The 27047-nt window shown below is 47.3% G+C and overlaps 1 protein-coding gene across 1 annotated transcript in view; it reads right to left on the bottom strand.

Annotated features, from left to right (window-relative positions):
• Positions 1-27047, bottom strand: part of MYO5B (myosin VB) — a 210357-nt gene that overhangs the window by 108044 nt on the left and 75266 nt on the right. Inside the window, exons 2-3 of the mRNA XM_049781585.1 lie at positions 7817-7927; positions 653-824 (exon numbers count right to left, since the gene is read on the bottom strand). Coding sequence (XP_049637542.1) covers positions 653-824; positions 7817-7927 — 283 coding nt within the window. The remainder of the gene's footprint in view (positions 1-652; positions 825-7816; positions 7928-27047) is intronic.

The following is a 27047-nucleotide window of genomic DNA, read 5'->3' as shown; positions in this document are numbered from 1 at the left end:
GGGACCTCCAGAGTTACACCCTAATCGCTGTACTATCCCCCAAGTTAAAAGTAGTCATCCAGTACCAGGTTTGTACACGGTGAATGAGAGGTTCACAGGAAAGGCGGAAACACAACAAAGTCACACTTGCTGACTATAAACCCACTCAGAGTCTCTGGCAAGAGCTGCTTAACTACCAGAGTAAATGAGAAGGGCCAGAGGAATAGTATAGTGGACAGCGATTTGCCTTGTAGGCACATGCTCTGAATTTGATCCTTAGCATCCCATATGGTCCCTGAACACTGTCAGAAGTAATGCCTGAGCAAAGAGCAAAGAGCCAGAAGTAACTTCTAAGCTGAGCACAGCCCCAAAACTAAACCCAACAACAACAAAGAGTGAACAAGAGTGTGGTCATGGGGCCCGGAGAGATAGCACAGCGGCGTTTGCCTTGCAAGCAGACGATCCAGGACCAAAGGTGGTTGGTTCGAATTCTGGTGTCCCATATGGTCCCCCGTGCCTGCCACGAGTAACCTGAGCACTGCCAGGTGTGGCCCAAAAATCAAAAACCAAAATAAAAAAAAAAGAGTGTGGTCAAATGCACTGATACTATAGACAGATGCAGCCTCAGAAACACACAGCCCCAGAGTGACCCTGACACAACCCCCACACTTACCACAGTATGTGTAGATGTGGTTTGATTCTAGGAAGCGGACCTTCAGATTGTGCAAAACTGCGGGCTCGTGTAGATAGCTGAGGGCAGTGAGGTCGTTTTCACCCACCAAGATATCTGGGTTCCGCAAGAAGGGCAGCTGGTTGCTTTGGACATCGATGGGGCTTTCCTGAATCTAAAGAAAGAGGTCACATACAACAGAAGTTATAAAGCAGGGATCCTGCATTTGACGCCACCATCCTAAACTGTCCTTAAGTGGTGAAAACCATGTTTTATAGAAAGGCAAATGGGACAAAACACCCATTGGACTGTGACTCCACCTGCAAGACCCGCCCTTTCTTGGGAGGTGTCATTACCTGCAAGACTCTCTCAGGAATGAGAGGGATCTTGGGGAGATTATAAAGGTGTGGCCTCAGGCCACAGTGAGGAATTTGCATTTACCTGGATGAAAGAATTTACCAGCATGGAGGGTAGAGGAAAGATAAGACGCAGGGCAAGCTAAGAATGGCATGTGTTAAATGGTCATGATTTAGGCCACACACATGGGCCAGGGCCAATAAAGATGTTATCTCTCTGGAAGCCTGCCTGTGAGTGAGTTCTATACCCGCCGCTTTCCTGGACCCAGATACCCACCGGCTGAAGGGGGTTGCAGAACCACGTGGCCTGGGATGGCAGAGAAAGGTCCCTCTCCATGTGTCCACCACCATCCAAGCCCATCCTAAGGGTTGTAACTCTACATTGGACTTTAAGAGTTCAGCCCCAGTAGGAGCTGAACTGTAAAGAGATGGACCATGGGCTTCAGCACTTGCCTTGCCATAGAGCTGCTGCCACTTTAATCCTGGGCACCACAAAAAAAAAAAAAAAAAAAACCCTGAGAACTGCAAGGGTCACTTATGAGCACAGAGGCAGGAGTAGCTTTTGGGTACATCAAGTGTGGCTCAACAGTCCCCAAACAAATGAAATATGTGCTGCTAACCTTGTCCTTGAAGCCCACAAGTAGGGGTCACAGCCAGATGACAGCCCAGAGTCCACTGTGTCAGTGGGAAAGCCAAGGTCTTTCCTTCCAGGAGCAATAGTGGGGCTCTACTTTCCCCATCAAGGAACCTTCTGACCCATTTTGTGTGGTGGGAGTCTCTACTCACTTTCTCATCTACCAAAACACTCATGTTTTATTTGGATTATCTAAGAACTGATAAACTACCCTGCATGAGAGCCTTCAAGTTGTACATACATGTTCCCACAAGCTAACTGTGGAAGCTTTTCTGAGAAAATCATGTGACTGGGCACAACAGGAGCTTGGAAGTTAAGGTGTATAGGGTGTGGGTGAGGAGAGATCAGGAATTATAATTATACATCTCTAGGGAAAATCTCAAATGCAAGGTGTTATACACAGTGCTGATACTATGCAACTCTCATAAATGCTTATAGGCAGGATTCATTTATAATTCTGCCTACTCCTATACACACAGGCATAAACTTAATTAATAAGAAGACGTTGATAGTGCCTAACACTTAAGCAAGAACTTGGCAGCTCCTCTTTGCATATTGGATCTGAGTGCTATTTATTAATGAGCTTAGAGCTAGTAAAAATCATTTCCCAAACACAATTCATGTTTTAAGAGCTCTGAGGAGAGGGTCTGGGAGTCTAGATTTCCAAAAAGAACTTGCCCAAGTAGCTCGAGAAAAATGGATTAAATTTTGAGACCGCTATTTGATACAAATCTTTCAGGAAAGTTTTATAGACATAGTTTCCATTTGCTGAGATAATACTTTTTAGAGGATATAAATATCAGTGCCCTCTCCTGTCCCAATATTCTTTAATTCTTTTTTAATAAAATTTATTTCCATCTAGGTAATATAGTTACAATAGTGTTAACATCGGGGCTAGAGAGATAGTACAAGGGAGTAAGGGACCTGCTTAGCATGCAGCCAACTCTGGTTCAATATGCAACAACACCATAAGGTATCCTCTGAGTCCACAAGGAGTGAACCCTGAGGCACAGAGTTAGGAGTAAGCCTTGAGCACCATAGGATGTAGTTCTAACTCCCAGGATTCAAAACAAATTTTTTTTCAAACCAATAGACTCAACTTTTATAGTTTATATTACAAAGTCATAACATCCACCACTGCCACTGTCCAAAACCCTTTACCATCTGTCCTAATGCTACCAGAAGTCTGTCTTCTTCCCTCAACCCAGACCCTCTTCCCACTGTTTGGGAGCCTCAGTTGTGCAGTCAAAGGCTAAAGGATCCTCATCGCCCTGTCCCAATTTTCAAGGGGCTGTGCTAGTAGATCTGAGGGTAAATAATAGGTACAAATCAAACGCTACAGTTTTTACAGTCAACGTGTAAATGCCTGATGTCAATACCAGAACAGAGAAACACATGCCACAATTTGTCTCTCAGAGATAAACTTAAAGCCATTATTTTAAAAAAAGCACATCGAGGGGGCGGCGAGGTGGCGCTAGAGGTAAGGTGTCTGCCTTGCAAGCGCTAGGCAAGGAAGGACTGAGGTTCGATCCCCCAGCGTCCCATATGGTTCCCGCAAGCCAGGGGCAATTTCTGAACACTTAACCAGGAGTAACCCCTGAGCATCAAATGGGTGTGGGCCAAAAGAAAAAAAAAAGCACATCAATATTGTCCCCCAAACCTTGTATCCCATCTTTGGTACCAGCACCATTTTCTGCACCAGCACAAGGAATTGAACCTCTACCAAGAAAGGCCCTAATGCTGTGTGGGAACTGACTGTTCCAGAGTGGGTTCATATGATATCCTGATAACTTGGAAACAGCAACAACCTCACTTTCAAGGCAGATTTCTCTGCATCACCGCCTAACAGTGAGATGAAACCAGAAGTCGCTCTGTGGCACCCTGACTTGGACATAGGATCTGTGCAAAAACCAAGATCTCTCATTACAGAAGCCTGACTGTGACAACTGCAATTGAGAACTTTGCGATTGAGAACCATGAAGAAAGACTTCGGGGTTAGACCATTTACTATGCCTGGAGCCTATAGTTGGTCTTATGGCAGGATGCTCCATGAGTAGGGACACCCTGTTTTTAGGCCAAAGGTTTTCCTTTTTATTTTCCCCACTTTTGCTGCACCTATGCAAAAAAATTGCCACCCCTGTTACCCTTTCCCCCAACTTCCTGCCTATCTCACCTGGAGAGGGAAACCCTTCCATAGCTGGGAGGTGTCTGGTTGGTAATTTAAGGGATTGCCTCAGAGGTAAGAAAGAGATACTGCAAGAGAAGCCTCAGGAGGAGGAAGCAGGAGAGAGAGAAGAGACAGGAGAGATGCAGGGCAGCCGGAGGAGGCTGCTTAAAAGGTTAACTGAAAGCCACGTAAGATATGCACATGGTTAGGGCCTAAATAAAGCTTCATTGTCTCCTGAGTTCTACTGACTGCTTGTGGGTCATTTCTTATCAACCTGCTTGTCTAAAGGGGCATCAGGCGCCAGGCAGACATGAACCACCAAGAACTTTATAATTAATATTTAATTCAACAACCCCTTTTATCTTTTTTATCTTTTAGATAGGAGCTCCCACCTTTTTCATAAAACCTTGGGACACGAATTACTCTCATATTTCTGCATTTTTCTATAAAATTAAGGAAAAAACAACAACAAAGGATTGGGCCAGGAACAGGGGGCTAAGTGGTCTCAGATGCATTGGTGGAGAAAAAAAGGACAAAACTAAATATCTAGGCCAGAGTCAACAATAAATGCAAGAGATCTAAACTATAACAATCTAAACCTAAATTGGGTCTGTTATACTGGCAGGCCACCAGGTAAAGGGTGGTGGGATAGGATATACTGTGGGAAACATTGGTAGTGGGAGGTTGATACTGTTTTTTTTTTGTTTTTGTTTTTGTTTTTGTTTTTTTTGGGCCACACCCGGCAGTGCTCAGGGGTTACTCCTGGCTGTCTGCTCAGAAATAGCTCCTGGCAGGCACAGGGGACTATATGGGACACCGGGATTCGAACCAACCACCTTTGGTCCTGGATCGGCTGCTTGCAAGGCAAACACCGCTGTGCTATCTCTCCGGGCCCGGTTGATACTGGTGGTGGGAATGGCACTAGTTCACTGTATATCTGAAATCCAACTATGAAGGACTTCGTAAATCACAATGCTTTCACTAATATAAAATTTAAAAAAATAAGTAATAAAAACAAGCATTACAAACTACAGTGGGACAGGACAGTGATTCTCCACTGCTTCAAAGTATAATCTTAACATCCAAAGAGTTGTCTGAAGTCATAAAAATCCACACAATATTGGGCACAGAACACAGGTCACAGAAGAAGGATCAAGAATAGGTACAACAGGGGTCGGAAAGATAGCATGGAGGTAGTGTGTTTGCCTTGCATGCAGAATCCTGGCATCCCATATGGTCCCCCGAGCATGCCAGAAGTGATTTCTGAGCATAGAGCCAGGAGTAACCCTTGAGTGCTGCTGGGTATGATACAAAAGTCAAAAAAAAAAAAAGAATAGATACAACAACAAGGGGGACAACTCTGCTACTTGATCTGTTTTTTTTTTTTTAATCTTCTCAATTGTTATTACTATTTTAAAGCACCTCCCCTTTTCTATTGTTGCTGTTTTGGTGGCCAGAGGCCACATATACTTTTCAGCTGCATTGTCTTTGATTGGCTGGCTGCAGGCACTGGAGACTGAACAATTCTTATTATGGCACACAGCAGCCAAAACTATGCTTCGTGCCTGTGGGTAGGTACTGGGAGCAGAACTCATAGCCCCAAGCAACTAGCAGGCACTTTTTCCACTGAGCTTTGCCATAGCCCCTCACCTCAGCTGTTGACTCAGGAGAGGGAGATGACAAGCACTAGTTTCACCAATTGTCAAAGAAGCTGAATAAATTCATGAGGAAGGGGCTGCCCCATGTTTCCGGATGTAGCACCACCACCAATATGAGGGCATTCATGAATATGTGGGGGACCTCAGGTATTATTGGGAGGTTCACTGTCTGTTTTTTACTCAAAGAAAGTAAATTTCCAGGAGCACTGAGTACTTTTCTTCTTAAAAGGGGAAGGTGGGCCAAGGCAGTTTAAGCACCCTGGAATACTTAGACCGACCCTTTCTGCAGAGCAGGATGTTTCCTGAACATATGCACTCCATTGGTCTCAAAAGAGAACCTAATAGCAGAGCACAGATATCGACTCAGAAGCTATAAATAGCTTCAGTGAACCATGACAGAGACCTGTATTTACAGTCAGGGAGGGACATGCCGTTTTCTGCTGAATTTTTAAAATCCAGAATAAAATATCTAACAGGACTCCATTTATCTAAGACTGTCACTAAAGTCTGTGGGGCTGGCACACCCATGAAACAGAAGTCTTCATCCATGCTGGTGACTTCTCTCCTTTGTACAGAGTCCAGGGCTGGGTCTTTCTTTCATTTCCTTTTTAATATGAAGGCTCTTTCTTTGAAAAGCTCTTTTTTATGTCTATCAAATATTCTCCACAGAGACCAACAAACAAGTCTCATGTTGATGCAGATCAAAATGTCCCAAAGGAGAGACACACGGGGACTTCAATGGGAGGCTTCAATTCTGGAGCTGATGGCCCCTTCTCACCCACCGGCAGGGGGTTATCACTGGGACTTGGACCAGATATGGAGCCTGGTCTGAGGAGCCTGGCACTGTCTCTCCCAAGCCCTCATACACCTAAGCAAGCAGAAACCAGCTGGTTGCACAACAGTACACGCATCTGGCCCTGCCATTTTTTGTTTGGGGGCTGAAGGAGTGCTCCTGGAAGTGCTCAGGACTTACCCCTCTCTTCTCAGGGATCACTCCTGGAAGTGCTAAGGGCACCATATGTGGTGTCAGGGATTGAACCCAAGTTGACCGCATGCCAGGTAAGATCCTTACCCACTGCATTCTCTCCAGCCCCTCATTTTCCTGATTAGAAAGCCAGGACCTAAGCTGAGCCAGAAGTGCTCCAACCAAACTGCAAAGCTAGCACTACATCCAATCTCAAAACATCCCCAACCCCCACCCCCAATCTTCGAGAGGGCAAGACATACACAATTTCGGGAAAAACATGATCTATCAATAAGCGAGTGGTATTGGTTACAGTAAAATTGATAAGGAGCAAAAATAAATAAATAAATAAATAAAAATGTCCAGAACAGCAGAAAAGACTTAGGAGCTGCAAACTCAGCATTTACAACTACAGATTCCTTATTGTGTGTAGAAATCCAGAGGGAGAAAGGGGAGGAGAACTTAAGAACCATTTTTTTCCTTCTAAGGAATTTGATTCTAATGCCGCTGCCATGTCAAACATTTGCAGGGAATATGGCTGTTCCTGAAGCAGGAATCAGAAATCTAAGGGCCTCAAAGGCTCAAGGAAATAGACTATGCGCGTGTCAGTGACAGACACTGCTTTGAAATGTGAGGGAGAACCAGTAGTAATGACACTAGAACAGAAGGACAGACCAGCTAGTATATCCATCCTTACTTCCTTTTAAAAGTGCCTGTTTTTAAGAGCCTCCCCCCACCCCCATCACTATCACTGCAGTTGTGACAGGCAGTGCATGCCCCCTTGGCTGTTAGTTGAGAAAAAAATTCAAACAGAATAGAACACTAAGTACCAGTAGAGCCAAAAGTCCAACTTCTTGCCACTCCACATGTTCTTACTGTGGTTCCAGAACAGTTCATCACAACCACAGAACAGAGACAGACGCTTCACAACACTATTCTTGCCCTTCCATTTTTTTACATGCGGTTGCAAACATAACAGATCTAAAGCAAGAAAGTCATTCGTGAGGCCGGAGAGATAGCATGGAGATAAGGCGTTTGCCTTGCATGCAGGTCGGTGGTTCAAATCCCAACATCTCATATGGTCCCCTGAGCCTGTCAGGAGTGATTTCTGAGCGTAGAGTCTGGAGTAACCCCCGAGCGGCACCGGGTATGACCCAAAACCCAAAACCCAAAAACCAAAAAAAAAGAAAATCATCTTGATGCCAGTAGCTACTCTACTACACAATGGTGCGAAGACCAGAGGGGGGGGGGAAACATTTATTGTTTATTATTTATTGTTTATTGTTGATTTATTGTTTATTATTATTTATTATTGGGAGCACTGCTGACCCTCTAGTGTCCCCAAGGCAAATCCCAGGGCCAACCTCCCGCCCTGCAGCCACACTCACCGTTCCATCTTCCAGTCTGAGCTGGAGGCTTTTGTCTCCCTCCTGATAGTCCTTGGTTAACTCGGCTGAGCGCCACACTTCCTCAGGGTCAGGGACCCAGACCCGGGTGTGCTGCAAGACAAAAGTGGGAGAGACTTAGACAGCTGGGAGAGGTGGACACCTGCAGGATGCTGGATCTTTCCTGTTTTTGACCCACGATGCTCCCTGAGGAACCAAAAGGACATGCTCTGGGTCTTCTCACTGTCATTTCCCTCCTCTCGTTTCATGCCTCCATCACCAACTTCATCTCAGAGAATTCAAGGACTGGGAGTGGAAGGGATCTTCCCACACCTGAGAGTTGGGTGAAACTAGAGGAGTCCACACCTAGTCCTACAACCCCCTGTCCCCCAGCCACAGACAGAAAAAAAACAGGGGTACAAGAGGGGCACATCTAGTTGCTCCATACATGTGGGCACATCCTCATGTAAAGGCTGTCCAGCAAGTCTACAAGCCTGGAATCTCCTGTAGGATGGCTGCCCGGGGACAGGGTTTTTGTCCAAAGCTCTTTCTTTCCTAGTGAAAAAAATCAAAAACTTATCGATCACTTTTCTTAAGTTGTCAGCAACTGCTATTGATTGGAGCTTTCTTTAAGCCATGAACACACCCCCAAAATCTCACTCAACCTTCCCCAGTGCCTCTCCTGATGTGTGTGTCTCCCAAACCTGAGGAAATCCTGCTGAGAAAGCCCAGCCCGTAGGAGCAGGGACCCCAAGCAAGCCTGCATGACTCAATGTCCTGGGAGCCTCAAGCACACCAAATCAGTATTCAACTCAAACCTGCTCAGTGAGAGGTGGCAGGGCCAGAAATCTTTGGGCATGCATGTCACGGGCAGTCTGGAGGATCCTGGTCTGATGCTCTAAACCACAGAATCTAACGTCTTCCAGGATTCTCCTGGCATCACCCTCCTTGTCTCTGTCTAGAAGTCTGATATCTGGGTCAGAGTGATAGCACAGCAGATAGGGTGTTTCCTTTGTGGCCGACGAACCCAGTTCACTCCTCAACATCCTATAGGGTCCCCTGAATCCACCAGGAATAATTCCTGAGTACAGAAAATTGGGTTCTTTGGGCCCCCACACCACAGAACCTACCACAGTCTGAAGACATAGGGTAGAGGACACTAAGAGATGCTGACTCTTGGTTACTCTACACAGAGACCAGCCCACACTTCCTGAGCCTCCATACTAGCACAGAGCTGGATCATGGGTCAGAACCAACATTCTGCACTTAGGCTGAGTAGGGCTTAGGTGGCCACAGTGCAGAGCTTAGGGGCTATTCCTGGAGGTGCAAACGATAGGGAAGCCAGGTCTCTCTCGAGTTGGGTGTTGCTGTTTCTGGATTCTTTCTTTCTGTCTTTCTCCCCACCTCCAGGTATGCTTCATGACAATAAGCTGTACATTCTGGTTCCACCCCACAGTCCAGGTATCCTTCCTTCACCTGTACACAAGACACATCTAAGTTCTGGCCCATCTCTCCATAGGCACTTCCTGCTCTAGGCCCTGCTCTGAGTTCCTGCCATGAATGAGCGTGTGACTAACCGACCTTGTCAGGATGGTTTGCCTCCTGTCAGCTTCACCTTCCCATCACAAGCTCCCAAACACACGACTGGGCATCTGTCCCAGGCAGCAGGTCTCCCTCAGTAAGTGCTGAGTCTGAGAATCAGCAAAGACAATGTGTACCCATGGGGCGCCTGACATACCAAAGCCACACAGGGATTGGCACCAGGTACTCAGGCACAATCTAGCTCATGACCATGAGGAAAAAATTGCATCTTGTTGGGTAGATAATGTCCATCAAAATGCTCTCTCAGGAATGATGTAACTGTTTTCCAAGAGAAACAGAAACTGTGGGGGGAGGCGTGAGAAGAAGGGTGACAGAAGGAAGCAGGTGGCTTCCTCTTGACTTTAAGGGTGCGGATAAAACACCTGCCTGAGGGAGAGAACTTGAGACTTCGAGGCAGAGCACACAAGCCCATCTGCAGAGACCTGGACCATGCGTGTCTGATGAACAACACACCTGAGTCATGAGTGTGTGAAGTGTGGGCTGGGTGTGTCCATCCATGCAGAGACTAGCATACACTTCTCCTGTCTGCCTAATGAAGGCATTCATGGATGCTGGTGGTTTTTGTTTAAATCAGAGCATCAAAAACCCTGCACTGGTGGAGGAGACAAGGTCAGGCCTCCTCACCCTCTTCTGACTATGGCTTCTTCACTGTAAGGACCAAGGAGCTGCAGAGCTGAGCCATTTACCCACCACAGGATGAGCAATGAGTAAGTGGTCCAGGGGTAGCTATTCTGCCCATAACTATCCCTCTGGAAAGTGATCCCATTATGCAGAGATGACAGGCCCAAGGCAGCCAGCAGAGGAAAACCCCTCCTGGGTACCAGCAGGAAAGGCAGTTTTGCTCTTTGACTCCTCACACCCTACACAGCTGCCCTGCTGGCTGCTGGTAGCCGCTGCCTTCACAACTCGCTCCTACGCAGGTGGGCTCCTACAGCAACAGAGCATGTGACTCAATGGGGCACTGGCTGGCAGGGTGCCCCAGACTATGGGCAGGGAAGCCTTTCCCTAGCCATTAGTGGCACATGAAACTCCAGCCTGTTGATTCTAAGCCCCGAGCTCCTGCACTGTCCTTAGAGGCCATAATAAAGGCAAACAGAGGGAGTGGAGTGATAGCACAATGGGTAGACCATTTGCCTTGCAAGCAGCTGACCCAGATTTGATCCCCGCATCCCATATGGTCACCCAAGCCTGCCAGGAATAATTTCTGAGTGCACAACCAGGAGTAACCCCTGAGATAAAGAAAAGGTAAACACATCATGGGTCACCCCATCACACCAGTCACCACATGGGAATCTTGGGACTCTAAAACCTGGGGAAGAATCTTACAGCAGGGCCCGAAGAGATAGCACAGCGGCGTTTGCCTTGCAAGCAGCCGATCCAGGACCAAAGGTGGTTGGTTCAAATCCCGGTGTCCCATATGGTCCCCCGTGCCTGTCAGGAGCTATTTCTGAGCAGACAGCCAGGAGTAATCCCTGAGCACCGCTGGGTGTGGGCCCCCCCCCCCCAAAAAAAAAAGAATCTTACAGCAGGCAAGGAGGGCCAGGGCAGAAACTCATTCCTCTAGCTGCTGTGAGAGGGTGAAAAGTCACCCCTCGGGGCCAGAGAGACAGCATGGAGGTAAGGCACTTGACTTGCATGTAGAAGGACAGTGGTTCAAATTCCGGCATCCCATATGGTCTCCCTGAGCCTGCCAGGAGCGATTTCTGAGCATAAAGCCAGGAGAACTCCTGAGTGCTGCCGGGTGTGACCCAAAAACCAAAAAAAGAAAAAAAAAAAGTCATCCCTCCTGAAATGAAGCACGCTAAGAGTTAAGGGAGTGCAGAGTAGATGAGAAGTGTGGGGACTGGGCAGGGGTGGCAGTGACAACACTGCTGAGGGGGAATTATTCTAATAGGAGTTTCCTATCGGATGCTGGTGCAGCACCCAGGACTGGGGTTGGGACCATGATAGGCATTAGGAACCATGTTTCCATGACCCTCTGCAGACCTTCCTGTCGCAGTCCAAGAGTCCCTTAGCATTAACTCCAGATCTAGCTGACTTCAGCTCGAAACCCCGAGTGATCTGACTGTCGATACTGGCCCACTAGAATTAGTGCTAGATCTTCTAAAAAGAGGAAAATCAAGGCCTATGTCCCTCAGGTGAATAATGAAGATCAAATCTCCAGAGCTGGAGCCCAAATACTCTTCCTTTTTTTTTCAGCTTCCCAAGTGCTGAGCATGCAGCCACAGAGTGAAAAGTAGCATCCAGAGCTCGAGCCACAGTGGGCCAGGGGCAGTGAGCAGCCCATAGACACAACCACCATTAGGGTTTTCCACTTGGCCACCACTGTGGTCTGATACCCATAATTCTCAGCGTTTTCATCACTTCAACTGAATTCTGAAGCTGAGGTAAGATGAGCAGGGTCATCTGCAGCACCTCAGGGTGGAGAAGCTGACCCCAGCCACTGGCTCAAACATACAGTGAATGATTGAGCCTGGGTAGAGACAAGACATCGACTCACACTCTAAGCCCCACTGCCTGGAAAAACATCAGCTTTCTGCAGTAGTTCAGATCCCAGAAAGCATGTGTTTTATGCACAGGTTCTAGTATTGACTCAGATAGATGCTCAAATGCCTGCATAGCCACTTAGTAGTTTAGGAGAGAAGAATCAGACCAAGGCCCTATTAAAACGCAGCATAGTTTGCAGGCCAGCAGTCAAGGACCCTAGACAAGCAGTGATCCTCCCAGCCAAACCCCGAGCATGGCTAGATATGTCACAGTGGTTCTACTTATATTTAGGGGACAAAGGGCAAGGGGGACACAGTCTGCATCACACCAACCCCCTCTCAGATCTCTGCTCTGTAGCCTAACAGCATTTGCTCAGGATGTTCTAGAAGTCTGGAGAAGACTCCAGATCCTGCTAATCAGTGTCTACCCTGCAAGCTCCATAGAAGTCACTCTACTTCACCACAGAAGACCAAAGATCCAACACAAATACAGGCCAAAGTCACAAACACACAAGCGACCAGAAGGACAGACTGTGGGTTTCTGAAGTGGAGTGGAGAAATCTGGATCTCAGGGGGCTGGAGCAGTGGTGCAGCAGTAGGGCATTTGCCTTGCATGCGGCTAACCTAGGACAGACCACAGTTCGATCCCCCAGCGATTTCTGAGCCCATAGCCAGGAGTAACCACTGAGTGTCTGTGGATGTGGCCAAAAACCAAAAAAAAAAAAAAAAGCTGAATCTCAGGCATGTCCTTGGGCAGGAAGCACCCTACCCAATCCAGGTAAGCAAGCAGCTTCCTTCCTCTCTCAGCCTTGCCCAGAGGCCCCCCAGTCAGTCCCAACAAAGGGACAGTTGGATATGCCAAGAACCATGTGCAGAGAGAGCATGCTCCTCCCAAGCCCCAAACACTTATGTCCCTTATAAAATAAATGTGGAGAGAGTCACAGCTCAGTTTTCCACTGAGGTTAGAAGACAAACATGGATCCAAACTGTCAATGATGGTAGCTGTGTACTAGTCCTCACTGAGCCTAATAGCAACATGATTCCTCATAGAGAGGCTACAGAGAACCTGGGAGATAAAATCAACACTTTCACTGCCATGGGTTTGCCTAGCAGTGTAGACCTGGCAGGGCCTGGCATAAAGGGGCAGAGCCACTCACCCCACCTACTGGCCTGACCCTGCAGGCAGCACACATTCCATTTTCTGGCTGCATTGGGATTTGGGCACCAAGATAAGGCTTTTTACCCCAACCAAGCAGACCTCTCCTCCTTCCATGGCCTCATTTACAATTGCACCTGGAGTCCAGGGGTTGTAGATTCATCCACTTTATGGAGGTGAATACCCAGGTCTGGGAAGGAACTCCACTGCCCTAGCTATAAAGTGGTGGGTGATGTCTGCATCCAGATCAATGCTGTTGGAAGTGACATAACATCACCTGGCACAGTCTCTGGCATTTAACAAGGCTCCGTTATTCCCACGTGGGTCCCAGGAGTCAATGCAACCGTGAAATCCCCCAGGAGATCAAGGACACAACCAAATAATCCCAACAGAGCTGTGTTATTGAGCATCATGGGAACATGGCTGCTATGTCTCAATCTGAGTTAATACGTTCCTCAGGTATTAAGAGTGGGGCTTCCTGCTAACCCAGTGGACATGTTTCCACTAAGGCTACTTGGCCCCCAATAACCTTTCCTATCCCCCATATGTTCTTCTTGTAACTAATAGCCAAAGGAAATTAAACATAATCATCCTGCTTGTCCAGAGTAGAGGAACAGCTGACAACTCTGGAGTTTCTGGCCAATTAGATGAGGCCCAAACCAGGTCTCTTCCTTATTCTTCTAAGTGGCTCAAAACACAGCTAATCTGAATGCTGGGAGGTTGCATGGTAATTCAATGCATACAGATTGGGACAACACAAATTCACTCTGCGTCCTTGGTGGGAAAAGGATGGATGGACTAGAACAGGGACACCAACTCCATTCGGTAATGTAATAAACGTAAAATTAAGTAGCAAAATCATATCAAAACTAAATGCTTCCAGAATTCAGATAAAAGTCCAATGGACCAAAAGGCAGGTTCATCTAAATATTTCTGGTGCTGGCTGTCATATCCCATTTTTTTGTTATTTGTTAGTTATGTGTTCATAAAATTATGTCCTTTCATAAAACGATGTCATTCGCTTTAGAGGAAAAACTCAGCTCGTTCTGATACCTGACCCTGTCCATCACCATTATGCTGTAACTAACTCACATCCAACCTACATGCTGGGAGCTGATGAAGCAGCAAGTCTGGGAGCCTATTTTTTTGGGCAACCGGGCCATTGACTGCCCTACAGAGGTGGTTAACAGAGTAAGCACCAGACCCCTCCAAAGGCAAACAGATGAGAAAGAAAGTAGATGAGAAAGGAAGTGTATCATGTCTGGAAGCACTGCAGAATCACTCTATTCATCCAGAATAAACAGCAGGCCCCTGAATAAAACCAGCCACTCAACACTGTTTCATTGTAATGTTGAGGGGGAATCTGGTTCAGCCAGAGTGAACTGATGGGTATTTGTGCATGTGCTCTCCTCCCAAGTCCCAAAGATAAGCACATTCACATCTCATTGGTCCCAGCTGGAGCCAGCTGGAGCCAGTAAAGGGGGTAAGTGTGACTTATGGCGAAAGGACATCTGAGCTGCCAGGATGTGCTCCAGCAGAATATGACATGAAAACAGAAACGGTAGGCTGAAACTGGAACTACCAGATCAAGGAGGTAGTAACAGGGGCCTTCATTTAAAATTCTGGTGATGAGGCCGGAGAGATAGCATGGAGGTAAGGCATTTGCCTTTCATGCAGAAGGTCGGTGGTTCGAATTCCGGCATCCCATATGGTCCCCCGAGCCTGCCAGGAGTGATTTCTGAGCGTGGAGCCAGGAGTAACCTCTGAGCACTGCCAGGTGTGACCCAAAAACAAAAAAAATAAATAAATAAATAAATAAAATTCTGGTGATCTTTGTTGTTGTTTTCTTTTGTTTGGGAGCCACACATTGATGCTCCAGACTTATTCCCGGCTTTGTGCTCAGAGATCACTCCTGGTGGGATTTGGGAACCATACGTGATGACAGAGATTGAACCCTGGCTGACAAAGCATGCCTAATATATTATGGAGCTGCTTCCAGGCCTCCTCCCCTACCATCTTTGCTATGTCACCATACAGAAGGGAGCAGAAACGGTTCAGGCATACGCTAGAGTAGGAATGTTGGATCTGGGCACATATGCATAAACAGGCATGGTTAATGGTATTGAGAATTCTAGGCCCCAGGGGAAATGTGTTCCCAAGGCAACACATACATTCTCCATGGGCCAGCTGTGAAATGGTCTTGACTTGAGAGTGAGGAAGTGAAAGGGTGTCTGACACAAATCTCTGTGAGCTACAGACCTCCTGACAGCACCTCCGAGTCCCATTCAGTGCCCAGAAGAATCTTTATCAATGCCTCGGTCTGCCCACAGGAAGGCAATCGCTCTTCCAGTGTCTTATGTAGTGTTCACAGCAAACAAATGTGCTGTCATAGAGTCACAGATCTGTGGGGAGATGGTGGCAAGCTCCCCTCCTGGCCTGATAACAGGCTATGTCTGAGAGATCTATCCCAGAATGCTTCACCCTGAAATTCTGTTCTGCTGGCTAGCGACGGAACAGAAGTGCTGATCTGAACCCCCATGTGGCAAACCAGGGAAGATGGAGATTTTAGGGAGAGAACGAAGATAAGTGGGGTGAAGGGCACCTTCAAACCCAGAAGGATTTTGGAATGGAGGGCTGGTCTCATCGGAGAACAATAATGAGAGGGGAGGAGGGTTATCCACCCAGCAGCCCTGTTCTGCTCCCTTCCAACTTCAGACCTGGGTAACCCACCACCCACACCGCACGATCTGATTTGAGTTGCAAGGACAGGAGCCTGGGCCCAATGCCTCCTCCACTGCCCTGAACAAAACTGATACAGTGATAGGTTAAGGGGGTTAACTGAACAAAGGGGTTAACCCAGGTTAAAGGGGTTAACTGCCCTGAACAAAACTGACACTGTGACAGGTTAAGCTACATCAAGTTTGCAGCCCACTGGGGTCCCCGTTTACCTGTCTACAAGTGACTCAGGGGCCTGTGAGAGGGGGCAGAGGAGGAACACCCAACTACATTGTTATGTCTGCAGCATCTTCCTTTTCTTCCCTTCACTACTGTCACTAAAGTACATGGGAGGACTCAGTATGACCACAAGAGCAGAGTCCAGACAGGTGCTTAGAGAAAAGCAGAGGTGCTACACAGAAAACTCATGGCCTTCTGCATGCCACAGCCCCAGGTCCCCTCTAGCTGAAAAATTTATTTATTCTTACTGTTTATGAAAATGTTGTGGGGTCCCGTACTCGGGGCATTGAGGGGTCACAGTGCCCAGGTCAGACCTAAGGCCTCAACCATGAGAGGCAGTTCTCTGCAGCTTCCTGAACCTAAACCAGAACGTTTGATCCTACTAGGGGGCTTGAAAACATTAAGTCAACAAAAGAGTTCACAAAATTCTTCTTTTTTTTTTTTGGTTTTTGGGCCACACCCATTTGACGCTCAGGGGTTACTCCTGGCTATGCGCTCAGAAGTTGCTCCTGGCTTGGGGGACCATATCGGACACGGGGGGATCGAACCGCAGTCCGTCCAAGGCTAGCGCAGGCAAGGCAGGCACCTTACCTTTAGCGTCACCGCCCGGCCCCAAGTTCATGAGATTTTAAAGTTAGAATGTTGGACAGGGGGCCGGAGAGATAGCATGGAGGTAAGGCGTTTGCCTTTCATGCAGAAGGTCATCAGTTTGAATCTGTCCCCCGTGCCTGCCAGGAGCAATTTCTGAGCATGGAGCCAGGAGTATCCCCTGAGCCATGCTGGTGTGACCCCCCCAAAAAAAAACCCACAAAAAAAAAAGAATGTTGGACAGGTGTCTACAAGTTGGGGGTGGTTGGATCACAGGGCTCGAGTGCATGGTTTACATTAAGGAACCTCAATTCTTCTATACAAATGCCTTAGACACAATCCTGGCTTCTTAAATGTGGGTCATGAGAGAGCATAAAGGGTCACATAATGGTAAGTAGGGATGTGACAAATCTTGAAATTCTCTTTAGAACAGAGAGTGGAGAGAGGGAGAAATCAAGAAGCTGAGAACATGCTTGGGTTCAATCCCCAATACCACATAACCCCTAAGTGCTGCCGAGAGTGATCCCTAAGCAGAAAGTTTGAAAGTATCTCCCAGCACCAAGTCCACCCAAAATATGTTTCAAAATAAATGTATGATGGGACTAGAGAGACAGCACAGCAGTAGGGCATTTGCCTTGCACAAAGCCGATCCAAGACAAATGGTAGTTTGAATCCAGGCATCCCATATGGTCCCCCGAGCCTGGCAGGAGCGATTTCTGAGTACAGAGCCAGGAGTAACCCATGAGCACTGCTGGGTATGACCCAAAAAACAAAATAAGTAAATAAAATAAAATAAAATAAATATATGAGTATTATCAACAGATCTACATACCTATTTTTATAAAGCTTCCTAACTAGGGTCACCTAAAATTTTAAGCAAAAAGGCCTTGAATGGAAAGAGCAGCACCCACTAGGTGACAGAGGAACTTTCAGCAAACACACAAGTGGGCCTGTACATGGTGGGTGTGGAAATACCAGCAAGCTCTTTGCTGAATGGGGCTCCTCAGTTCCAGGTTCCAAACAAAGCCTGTGGCCTGACAAATGCTTTCCACGCCAACAAAACCGCCATGTGGAGATCCTGGACTGGCAGCACTCTCCCACTGTCTCTATATTTCTGGGGTCCCAGGCCCTCTGCAGAGACCCCACATAATCCAATGACCACATGGGGAATATCGGGAAGAAACACAGTCCCTTGCAGTCCCTAGGGTGGAAGATGTGTGTTGAGATACTCAGTCACAGAGACTGTGTAGAGCAGGCTATGTATGGGAGGACAGGGCTGAAATCCTGCCCAGGATGCGTCTCCCCATCCTGATCCATAAGCAAAAGCTAGTTCCTGAGAAGTGGGTATGTACTCCAAGCAGCCAGGGCCAGTGACACTACTCTCGGCATTCACCTATGGCGGAGTAGGGTACAAGTCAGTAGAATGAAGCATCCAAGATGAGACAGAGCAGTGCAGCATTTCTATTCATAAAGCCACTTGCGGGGCCGGAGAGATAGCATGGAGGTAAGGCGTTTACCTTTCATGCAGGAAGTCATTGGTTCAGATCCCAGCATCCCATATGGTCCCCCGTGCCTGCCAGGAGCAATTTCTGAGCCTGGAGCCAGGAATAATCCCTGAGCACTGCTGGGTGTGACCCAAAAACCACAAAAATAAATAAATAAATAAATAAATAAATAAATAAATAATAAATAAATAAATAAATAAAGCCACTTGCAATGCTTTGCTCCCACCTCCAAATGCAAGGTAAGAGAAGAACCTCTGGAGGGGGCTGTAGTGATTGTACAATGGAGGAAGTCTGCAACCCTCCAGACAACTGACTCTTCCTGGGATGAAAGATAGACAGGCCTTTGTACCTGAAGCCCAAACTTCTTGCCCCAGCACACTCTTCTCCCCCAAGAACTCTAGCCCCAAGTGAAAATACCAGTTGTCAGCATCCACTACATCAGAGTGGGCCTGGCTGAGGAATGATCAGAGGCCACTTGCTGAGCTCAAGTGGGACTGAAAATTGTGATCGTGGATGGAATGCAAGAATGTCTGGGGATAACCACTGCCAATGACTGAAGTCTCCTAGATGATCTCATTAACTAGAAAAGAGTTCATGGGAAGCACAGCTGTGAGATCAACTGAGGGAAGATCTGAATGAGAATCCAGCCGATCGGGGCTGAGGCAGCCCCTGCAAGTGTGGGGCTTGGACTATTGGATAACTAGGAGTTGCCTTGGTAGGAGAGAGTGAGAAAGAGGAAAGATGGCTCAGGGAAATGGTTGGGTTCAATTCCTGATCACCTCATAATCCCCTGAGCACTGCTGAATGAGGCCCCCAATTTTTTTTTAAAGGAAGAGAGTTGGAGGAAGAATGGAAATAAGGAAGATAAAGGAATAAGGAAAATGAAAAAGGAAGTGAGGAGATCTAAGCAAGAGCATTATGCAAACAGTGACTTTCTGTCCAGTGCCAGTGATGTGCAACTAGGTCATAGAGAGACACAGAGAGAGCTCAGGGACCGTGACCTTGTCTCTCAGAAGCCTGTGCACCAAAGCATAAAGAAAAGGCAGAGGATCTGCCAGCACCTGCTGGTTCCCCTGCTAAGTCTTTACATCCCTCCCTCTGGGGACTTGTCACCAGATCCATACAATGCTTCCAAAGATGTTAGTACCTCCTAATTTCATTTTTGAATCATCTCCTGTGAGCTTTACCACACCTCCTAGAAGACAGGGCAAGGAGTATTCCATTTCCAGCAAAGTGAAGGATCACACTTGCCCAGCATGTGGCTGAGGTTCCATTGCGGATACCACAAACACAAAATGCAGAGTAATACAACAAACTCAGGACAGGGATGTTGCAGCCTCTGCAAGTTCCAAAATCTGCCCAGTGTCCCAATGAAACTGTAGAATCCAGCCTAGGTCTCCTAACTCCAAGCCAAGAATGACAATTCATTTCCCTACACCTCCACATCAGACTCATGAAAGGGGCCATGAGATGTGGAAAGCAGGAGGCCTGGGTTTGATTCCCGGCACTGCACTTGGGAGGGCCCAAGCACCAACAGGTGTGGTTCCAACTCCTTAAAATCAATATCCACAGTGTCCCTCACACACACTTTTACTTTCTCTGCCACCAAGATAATTCACTGTGGATATACAGGAGTGACTTTTTCAACCCACTCAAGCTTTGCTCAACCCACTGCATTAGGCAGCCCGAGCACAAAGGAAAAGCTCTCCAACTTCTGATTCTTTGGGACTCATTAGGTTGAACTTGAGCAAGTAACACTGAGAGTGCTAATGCACTAAATAGTAACGAGTCCTGTTTTCACTCCCAAGCTACCTGATGCCTATTTATCCTGTTTTCCTCAAAGGACAGAAAATCCATGTGGATAAGCCCCTTCTTGGAATTGGGCTGAACCACTAAGCACTAAGCTGGAAGGTGAAGCAACCAGTACACAGCGTTCAGGGTGTGATACTGTCGGGCCATCACCCGCCCTGTGTTCGTGCTGTGAGAAGATGCAGTTCCTGGCTCAGGTTTGCTATCAGAGCACTTGCCGCAGTGAACCTAAAACCAGACAGGCAGCTTTTCAGTGACAGGGTTCAAACTCAAGGTCTCTTGCATGCAAAGCAGGCAAGCTACCATTGACCACACCCCAGGATTCCAAGAACCCTCAAGAATCCTCCCTACCCCTGAACTAAAATGCCTTCATTTTCTTCACAGAGATCTTCAAGCTGGAAAGCCCCATGGGTCCCAGCACAAGGCCTTGGATGCCTGGCCCTGGGTAAACCAAGAAAATAACTGGTGTGGTCTGACATAGGAACTCCACACAGCTCCCCAGAAACCCCTACAAGGGGAAGGCAGAATATGGGAACTAAATTATCTGTACTTTCAACATCCTGCTTAACAAGGCTGATTCATAAAACATGCTCAGAGCCATTTGTTCAAATGAATGTTTAAGCAGCAGGTGTCAGGTGTCAGGGTGGATTCAGGGACAACTGTGCTCCCTGTGCTCAGAGGCACCAATACACAACAACCACCATGTCCTCACCCCACATGGAGTCCCTTCTCCCAGCACCATCTGTGGAACACCATCTCCCAAGAGACTCTTGTACTGTATTCAAGGATTCTCCTCAAAGAGAAGCCAATTTCCATGTTACGTACCATTAGTGTGACAGACCCACAGTCCCCAACAGAGGGACTTCAGACCTCATGGAACTGCCTTAATTGCACATTCATAGCTGATTTCTTCCACCCCACCCCACCTCCACTCTCGCCCCCCCCCACCTGCTCTTTTTCTTTTTTGTGGCTGTCTCTGGCTCACTTCAATGTCCTATTGTATATTACTCATCCACACTCTCGCTGGTGGCCTCAGCAAGTATCCACTCACTTAGAAACTCAACTATTTCTCCACATTACTGAGAGCCACACACTGCCAGAACCAGACACCTGGCGGGAAATCATACAATTCTCACATTGGAACCAAAAACAAAGAGCTTCCCAACCCACTGACCAGGCCAGGAATCAGTTGGATATTTATGCTTAGAGTGCATGCAAGGAGCAGACTCTGGGAATGAGCCTCAAGGCCTTCAGATTATAGATGGAGGTGAAAGTACCAGAGTGGCCAAACTGGCCAAGAGAACAGTAATGATCAATCACCCACAGAATCACAAAGCCAGAAGGATCCATCAACCCTGGTAGCAAGAGGGATCAGAAAACCATCAGAAGGGCAGGAGCAATAGCACAGTGGTAGGGCGTTTGCCTTGCATGCGGCTGACCTAGGATGGACCTTGGTTGGATTCCCCAGTATCCCATATGGTCCCCCAAGCCAGGAGCGATTTCTGAGTTCATAGCCAGGAATAACCTCTGAGCATCACAGGGTGTGACCCAAAAAAAGCAAACAAAAGAAAGAAAAAAAAAAAAACATTAGAAATACAGAACCAGCCGAGCGGTGGCGCTGGAGGTAAGGTGCCTGCCTTGCCTGCGCTAGCCTAGGACGGACCGCGGTTCGATCCCCCGGCGTCCCATATGGTCCCCCAAGAAGCCAGGAGCAACTTCTGAGCGCATAGCCAGGAGTAACCCCTGAGCCTCACAGGGTGTGGCCCAAAAACCACAAAAAAAAAAAAAAAAAGAAATACAGAACCAGTAGAATCCAACAACCCCAGAAACACAAAGCTGGAGGGATCAGTGAACCTTCCACAGAAACATGGAGCCAGAGTGACTAGAAAACCCACAGAAGTTGGGTTTCCAATACTGGCTGGAAATACTGTTTAGCTTTTCTTTTCTTTCTTTGAATTTTTTTGCTTTGTTTTGTTTTGGGGCCACACCCGGTGGCGCTCAGGGTTTACTCCTGGCTATCTGCTCAGAAATCGCTCCTGGCAGGCATGGGGGACCATACTGGATGCAGGGATGCAAACCATCATTGGTTCTAGGTTGGCCGCTAGCAAGGCAAACACCCTACTGCTGTGCTACTTCTCTAGCCCCAGCTTTTTTTTTTTTTTTAATCCACCCCCCTTTTTTTAACTTTGGATTTTGGCCACACCTGGCAGCGCTCGGGGATTACTTCTGGCTCTATGATCAAAAATAGCTCCTTAAGGGGCCGGGCGGTGGCGCTAAAGGTAAGGTGCCTGCCTTGCCAGCACTAGCCTTGGACGGACCGCGGTTCGATCCCCCGGTGTCCCATATGGTCCCCCAAGCCAGGAGCAACTTCTGAACGCATAGCCAGGAGTAACCCCTGAGCGTTACCGGGTGTGGCCCAAAAACCAAAAAAAAAAAAAAAAAAAAAGAATATAAAAAAAAATAGCTCCTTAAGCCAGAGAAATAGCAAAGCAGTAGGGCATTTGCCTTGCATGCAGCCAATCCAGGATGGATGATGGTTCGAATCCCAGCATCCCACATGGTCCTCTGTGCCTGCCAGGAGCAATTTCTGAGCACAGAGCCAGGAGTAACCCCTGAGCAGCACTGGGTGTGATCCAAAAATAAAAAAAATTTAACTTGGTCCCGGTGAGATAGCACAGCGGTGTTTGCCTTGCAAGCAGTCGATCCAGGACCTAAGGTGGTTGGTTTGAATCCCAATATCCCATCTGGTTCCCTGTGCCTGCCAGGAGCTATTTCTGAGCAGACAGTCAGGAGTAACCCCTGAGCACTGCTGGGTGTGGCCCAAAAAAACAAAAAAACAAAAAAAGAAATTGCTCCTGGTAGGTTCAGGGGACCATATGGGATGCTGAGAATCAAACCTGGGTCCGTCCTAGTCAGCCGTGTGCAAGGCAAATACCCTACTTCTGTGCTGTTGCTCTGCCCTTGTTTTTTTTTTTTTTTTTTTTGTTTTTTTGTTTTTTTGTTTTTTGTTTTGTTTTGTTTTTGTGGTTTTTGGGTCATACCTGGCAGTGCTCAGGGGAAACTCCTGGCTCCATGCTCAGAAATTGCTCCTGTCTGCCCTTATTTTTAATGCCACTATATGCAGATAGTTTGTATACAGCAACAGAATTAGAAGGTCACTCACCAGCAACTATAAATCACATGGACAGGAGAAGATATCCTTCTCCCATGGATGGAGCAGGAACTCAAAATTGACTACAGTCCCCCATGGCATGCACAATACTGATGGGGAAGTCTGTGAACCCTGGCCTGTCATATGCACTTCCATGGCGCTGGTGATCTATCTTAGATAAACTTCCTCTTGGTGAGTGTTAAGAGCAGGGTGTTCACAGAATCCCAGGGTGCCTGTTTGTCTGCATATGGTTATGACTATATCACCCAGCAAAGCCCCTAAGTGGCAGAAAAACTGTGGCAGCAAGGAGGCCCTCCTGATACAGGGGACATTTGTCAGGAACAGCTATCCATGAGGATAATATCAGGTGATATCAGAGTAGAAAAGGTTCTCATCGAGCCAGGGAGATTGCATTCCCAGAGTATGCATGCAAAGCTTAGGGGCCTAAGCCTAGTACCACAAGGCCTATAAAGCACTGTTAGGTGAGCTCAGAGAAAACAAACAAGAAGTTCCACATTAAAGTCCAGAACAAAAAAGAAAGTGCCCAGGTCTTGGGGACAGGTAGGAACCGGAAGGGCGGGGATACTGTTTCCAGCCACAGCAAGAGAAGACTTGGAAGTGGGATGGGCCAGATTTGAGGCAGAGAGCAGTATATTTGGGCCCTCTGGCAGACAAGAGCCTTGTGAAAAGGGCTGGAAGGAGGGCTTTAGGTTCTGGGGTCCAGAGGAAGGTGAGAAATCAAACCACACCAAGGACAGAGGATGTAGCTCATCGGGAAGCACCCAGTAGAAGATCTAGGAATTTCAGGCAGGTCCCTATGGGATCAAAAACGTCCTGAGAATAAACAAAGCAATGCAACTCGGGGGGCTCCCCAGCAGTGGAGATCACTCCCCACAACACTCAGTCATCCTGGCCAGATGATTCAATGTGCAGGCCTGGCTGCAGGGTTGCTGGGACCAGCGATCCTAGAGTTCACTAGAGCCATACTTGGTGGTACTTGGGAACCTCCAAGGTCTCATGGACAGTGCTGAGGTCAGGGGACAGAACATGTAGCTCCAGGAACTGGACTTGTTGAGCTCTCAAGAGAAGCACCCGAGCTATCTCTCTGGATCTCCCCACACCTTTTTTTTTGTTTTGTTTTTGGGCCACACCCAGATATGCTCAGGGATTTCTTTTGGCTAAGCTCTCAGAAATTGCCCCCCCTGGGGCCGGGCGGTGGCGCTAGAGGTAAGGTGCCTGCCTTGCCTGCGCTAGCCTTGGACGACCGCGGTTCGATCCCCCGGTGTCCCATATGGTCCCCCAAGCCAGGAGCAACTTCTGAGCGCATAGCCAGGAGTAACCCCTGAGCATTACCGGGTGTGGCCTAAAAACCAAAAAAAAAAAAAAAAAAAAAATTTGCCCCTGGCTTGGGGGACCATATAGAACGCCAAACCGCGGTCTGTCTTAGGTTAGGGTATGCAAGGCAGACACTCTACTGCCTGTGCCACCACTGTGGCCCCTCCATACCTATTTTTTTTAAATTCATAGCAAACAAACATATCTTCTTGCATGATCCAGTCACACTCCGTCAGTTGGAATCCACACTTCAAAGATGACCAAGTTTTCTAGTTCTTTGGATAGTGATTTTGTGCGCTGTTATTTAAAATGCATGCTTTCAGGTATGCCTGAGTTACATCCATCATCTTCTAAAAATGATCTGGAGCAAAATGATTCACTTCATAATGTCTTTTTCCATCACTATTTTGTGCATCTGTCATATCTGTCCCTCTACATTATCAGAAGTCCTTGGAAAGGCTGAGTATAATGCATGTCTGGTTCTCTCTAAACCCTCAGTCCCAATCAAAGGCACAAGGCAATACCTATCAGGCTTCTGATGGATTCTAGTACTCACCCTCCTGATCATATCACTTGGAAGAAAGTTATTTTCAAACTTCTGCTATTGCTAGGTAGTACTTGGCCAAAGCAGCCTCCCAGAAAGCAAAGTCTGTTTATTTGTTCAGCATCGTTGTATAAAGCTGACCTACAAGTCAAACAATATAAGCCTTCTAGTATTGGGAACAAGAAAAGCAAATCCTTGAACTCTCACATGAAGTGTAAACTATCCATGAAAACCTCATGGATGGGGCCGGAGAGACAGCATGGAGGAAAGGCATTTGCCCTACATACAGAAGGATGGTGGTTTGAATCCCAGCATCCCATATGGTCCCCCGAGCCTGCCAGGAGCGATTTCTGAGCATAGAGCCAGGAGTAACCCTGAGCACTGCCAGGTGTGACCCCCCCCCCAAAAAAAAGAAAACCTCATGGAAGTTCAACAGTCAAAAGGTTAAATATCTAACTAGTTTTAGTTCTTAGGAATCTATGCACCTAAGAGAAATGAAACCGATCTATCCAAAATGCTATGCAGAAATGTTCATAAAGGCATAATATGCAAAAAGTGGAAATAACCAAGAAAAGCTATTAACTAATAGATGAATAAAGTGTGGTGTAACCACTTAAAAACAAACAAGGCCAGAGCAGTAATATAGTAGGTAGGTGCTAGCCTTGCACATGGCCAGCCTAGGTTTGATCAATAGCATCCCATACAGTCTTTTGTGCCCCTCTAGGAGTGATTCCTCCGCTCAGAGTCAGGAGTAACCCCTCACTGCCAGATGTGGCCCAAAAACCAAACAAACAAACAAACAAAAAAGAAAACTTGGTCTCTCTGAAAAAAATAAATAACTGAAAATTCTGCAGCAGACAGTGAGATGGAGCTACAGGGCGTGGATACGAAGCTCCACAGTAGAGGTTCTTGCAGCCCCAGAATCCATCTATTAAAACTGAGCCCCCATGAAGCAGTGCTTTAAGGAGGACCCTTTAGGTGGTGAGCAGGAGCATTACAGTAGTGTCAATGAACAGAACCAATGTCCTTCCCGAGAAAGAGAAACTCTGAGTTAGGCCCTTCCACCAGGAATACCATAGTGAGAGATAGTCCTCTGGTCCACTTGATTGAGGACTTGATCTAGGACTTCCTGGGAGCCCTGAAGAAGCCTTCTGTGTTACTCAGAAGTCAGCCATAGAATTCATTACACCAGCTCCAGGGAGTCAGGCTACAGGAATTCTGGGAACTGACAGTCTATTTCCACTTCTGCCCAGAGACAAGCCCCTAACAGGCAGCTTCTCTGGAGTCATTTCCTGAAGTGTCTGGGGCTTCACCACAACAAGCAGGGTTTTAACAGCTGTTCCTGCCATGGCAGCTGCCCCATCTTTGTTCTGGGTCATACTATGGTGCCTAAGGACTATTCCTGGCTCTGTGCTGATGTGTGACTCCTAATGGTATTCAGGGGACCATAAGAGGAGCCAAGGATTGAACCAGGGTCAATACATGCAAGGGATGTACCTTAAGTCCTAATGGCTTCTATCGTTATCAGGCTCTGCATTTAGAAATCACTCCTGAATGCTGGGGACAAAACCCAGGTCATATGCTGCAAAGCAAACACCCTCCCTGCTGTGCTATCACTCATGCCCCCAATCCAGCATTTTCTTGACCTGAGTTCCCACATCGACCTGGAGGACATTGCATTTCAGCATGCAGGATAGGCCTATCTCTTGGGTTCACCCAGGAAGAACCTCATGGTGCCACCACTGTCTCTTCCCTCCTCTACCTCCTCTTAGAGCACCAATCTGGGGTCATGGTCCTTTATCAGGCTACAAACAAGCTGGGTTCCAAGCTGTAATTCTACAATTCAGAATCCCCTTCTTCCATAGAAAAAGTCCTATAAGCAGTAAGGTCCTAGGACAGCCTAGTTGGGAACAGACTGAACATGGTCACAGTCGTGCGCCTCAATCTATTAGCAGGAAGTCCTTAATGGGGACCCTGCCAAGTTCAGGAAGAGCCTGTGAAGATGGATGCACTGTGGCCACAAGCCACTGGACACTGGCTGTGCCTTCCTCCAGCCTATCTCATGGCAGCTCTGGTGGATGTGGAGCATTGAGTAATAGAAGT

The sequence above is a fragment of the Suncus etruscus genome, chromosome 10 (assembly GCF_024139225.1).
Source record: "Suncus etruscus isolate mSunEtr1 chromosome 10, mSunEtr1.pri.cur, whole genome shotgun sequence".
In the NCBI taxonomy this organism is placed as follows: Eukaryota; Metazoa; Chordata; class Mammalia; order Eulipotyphla; family Soricidae; genus Suncus; species Suncus etruscus.
This window is presented reverse-complemented; position numbering and strand designations above follow the sequence as displayed.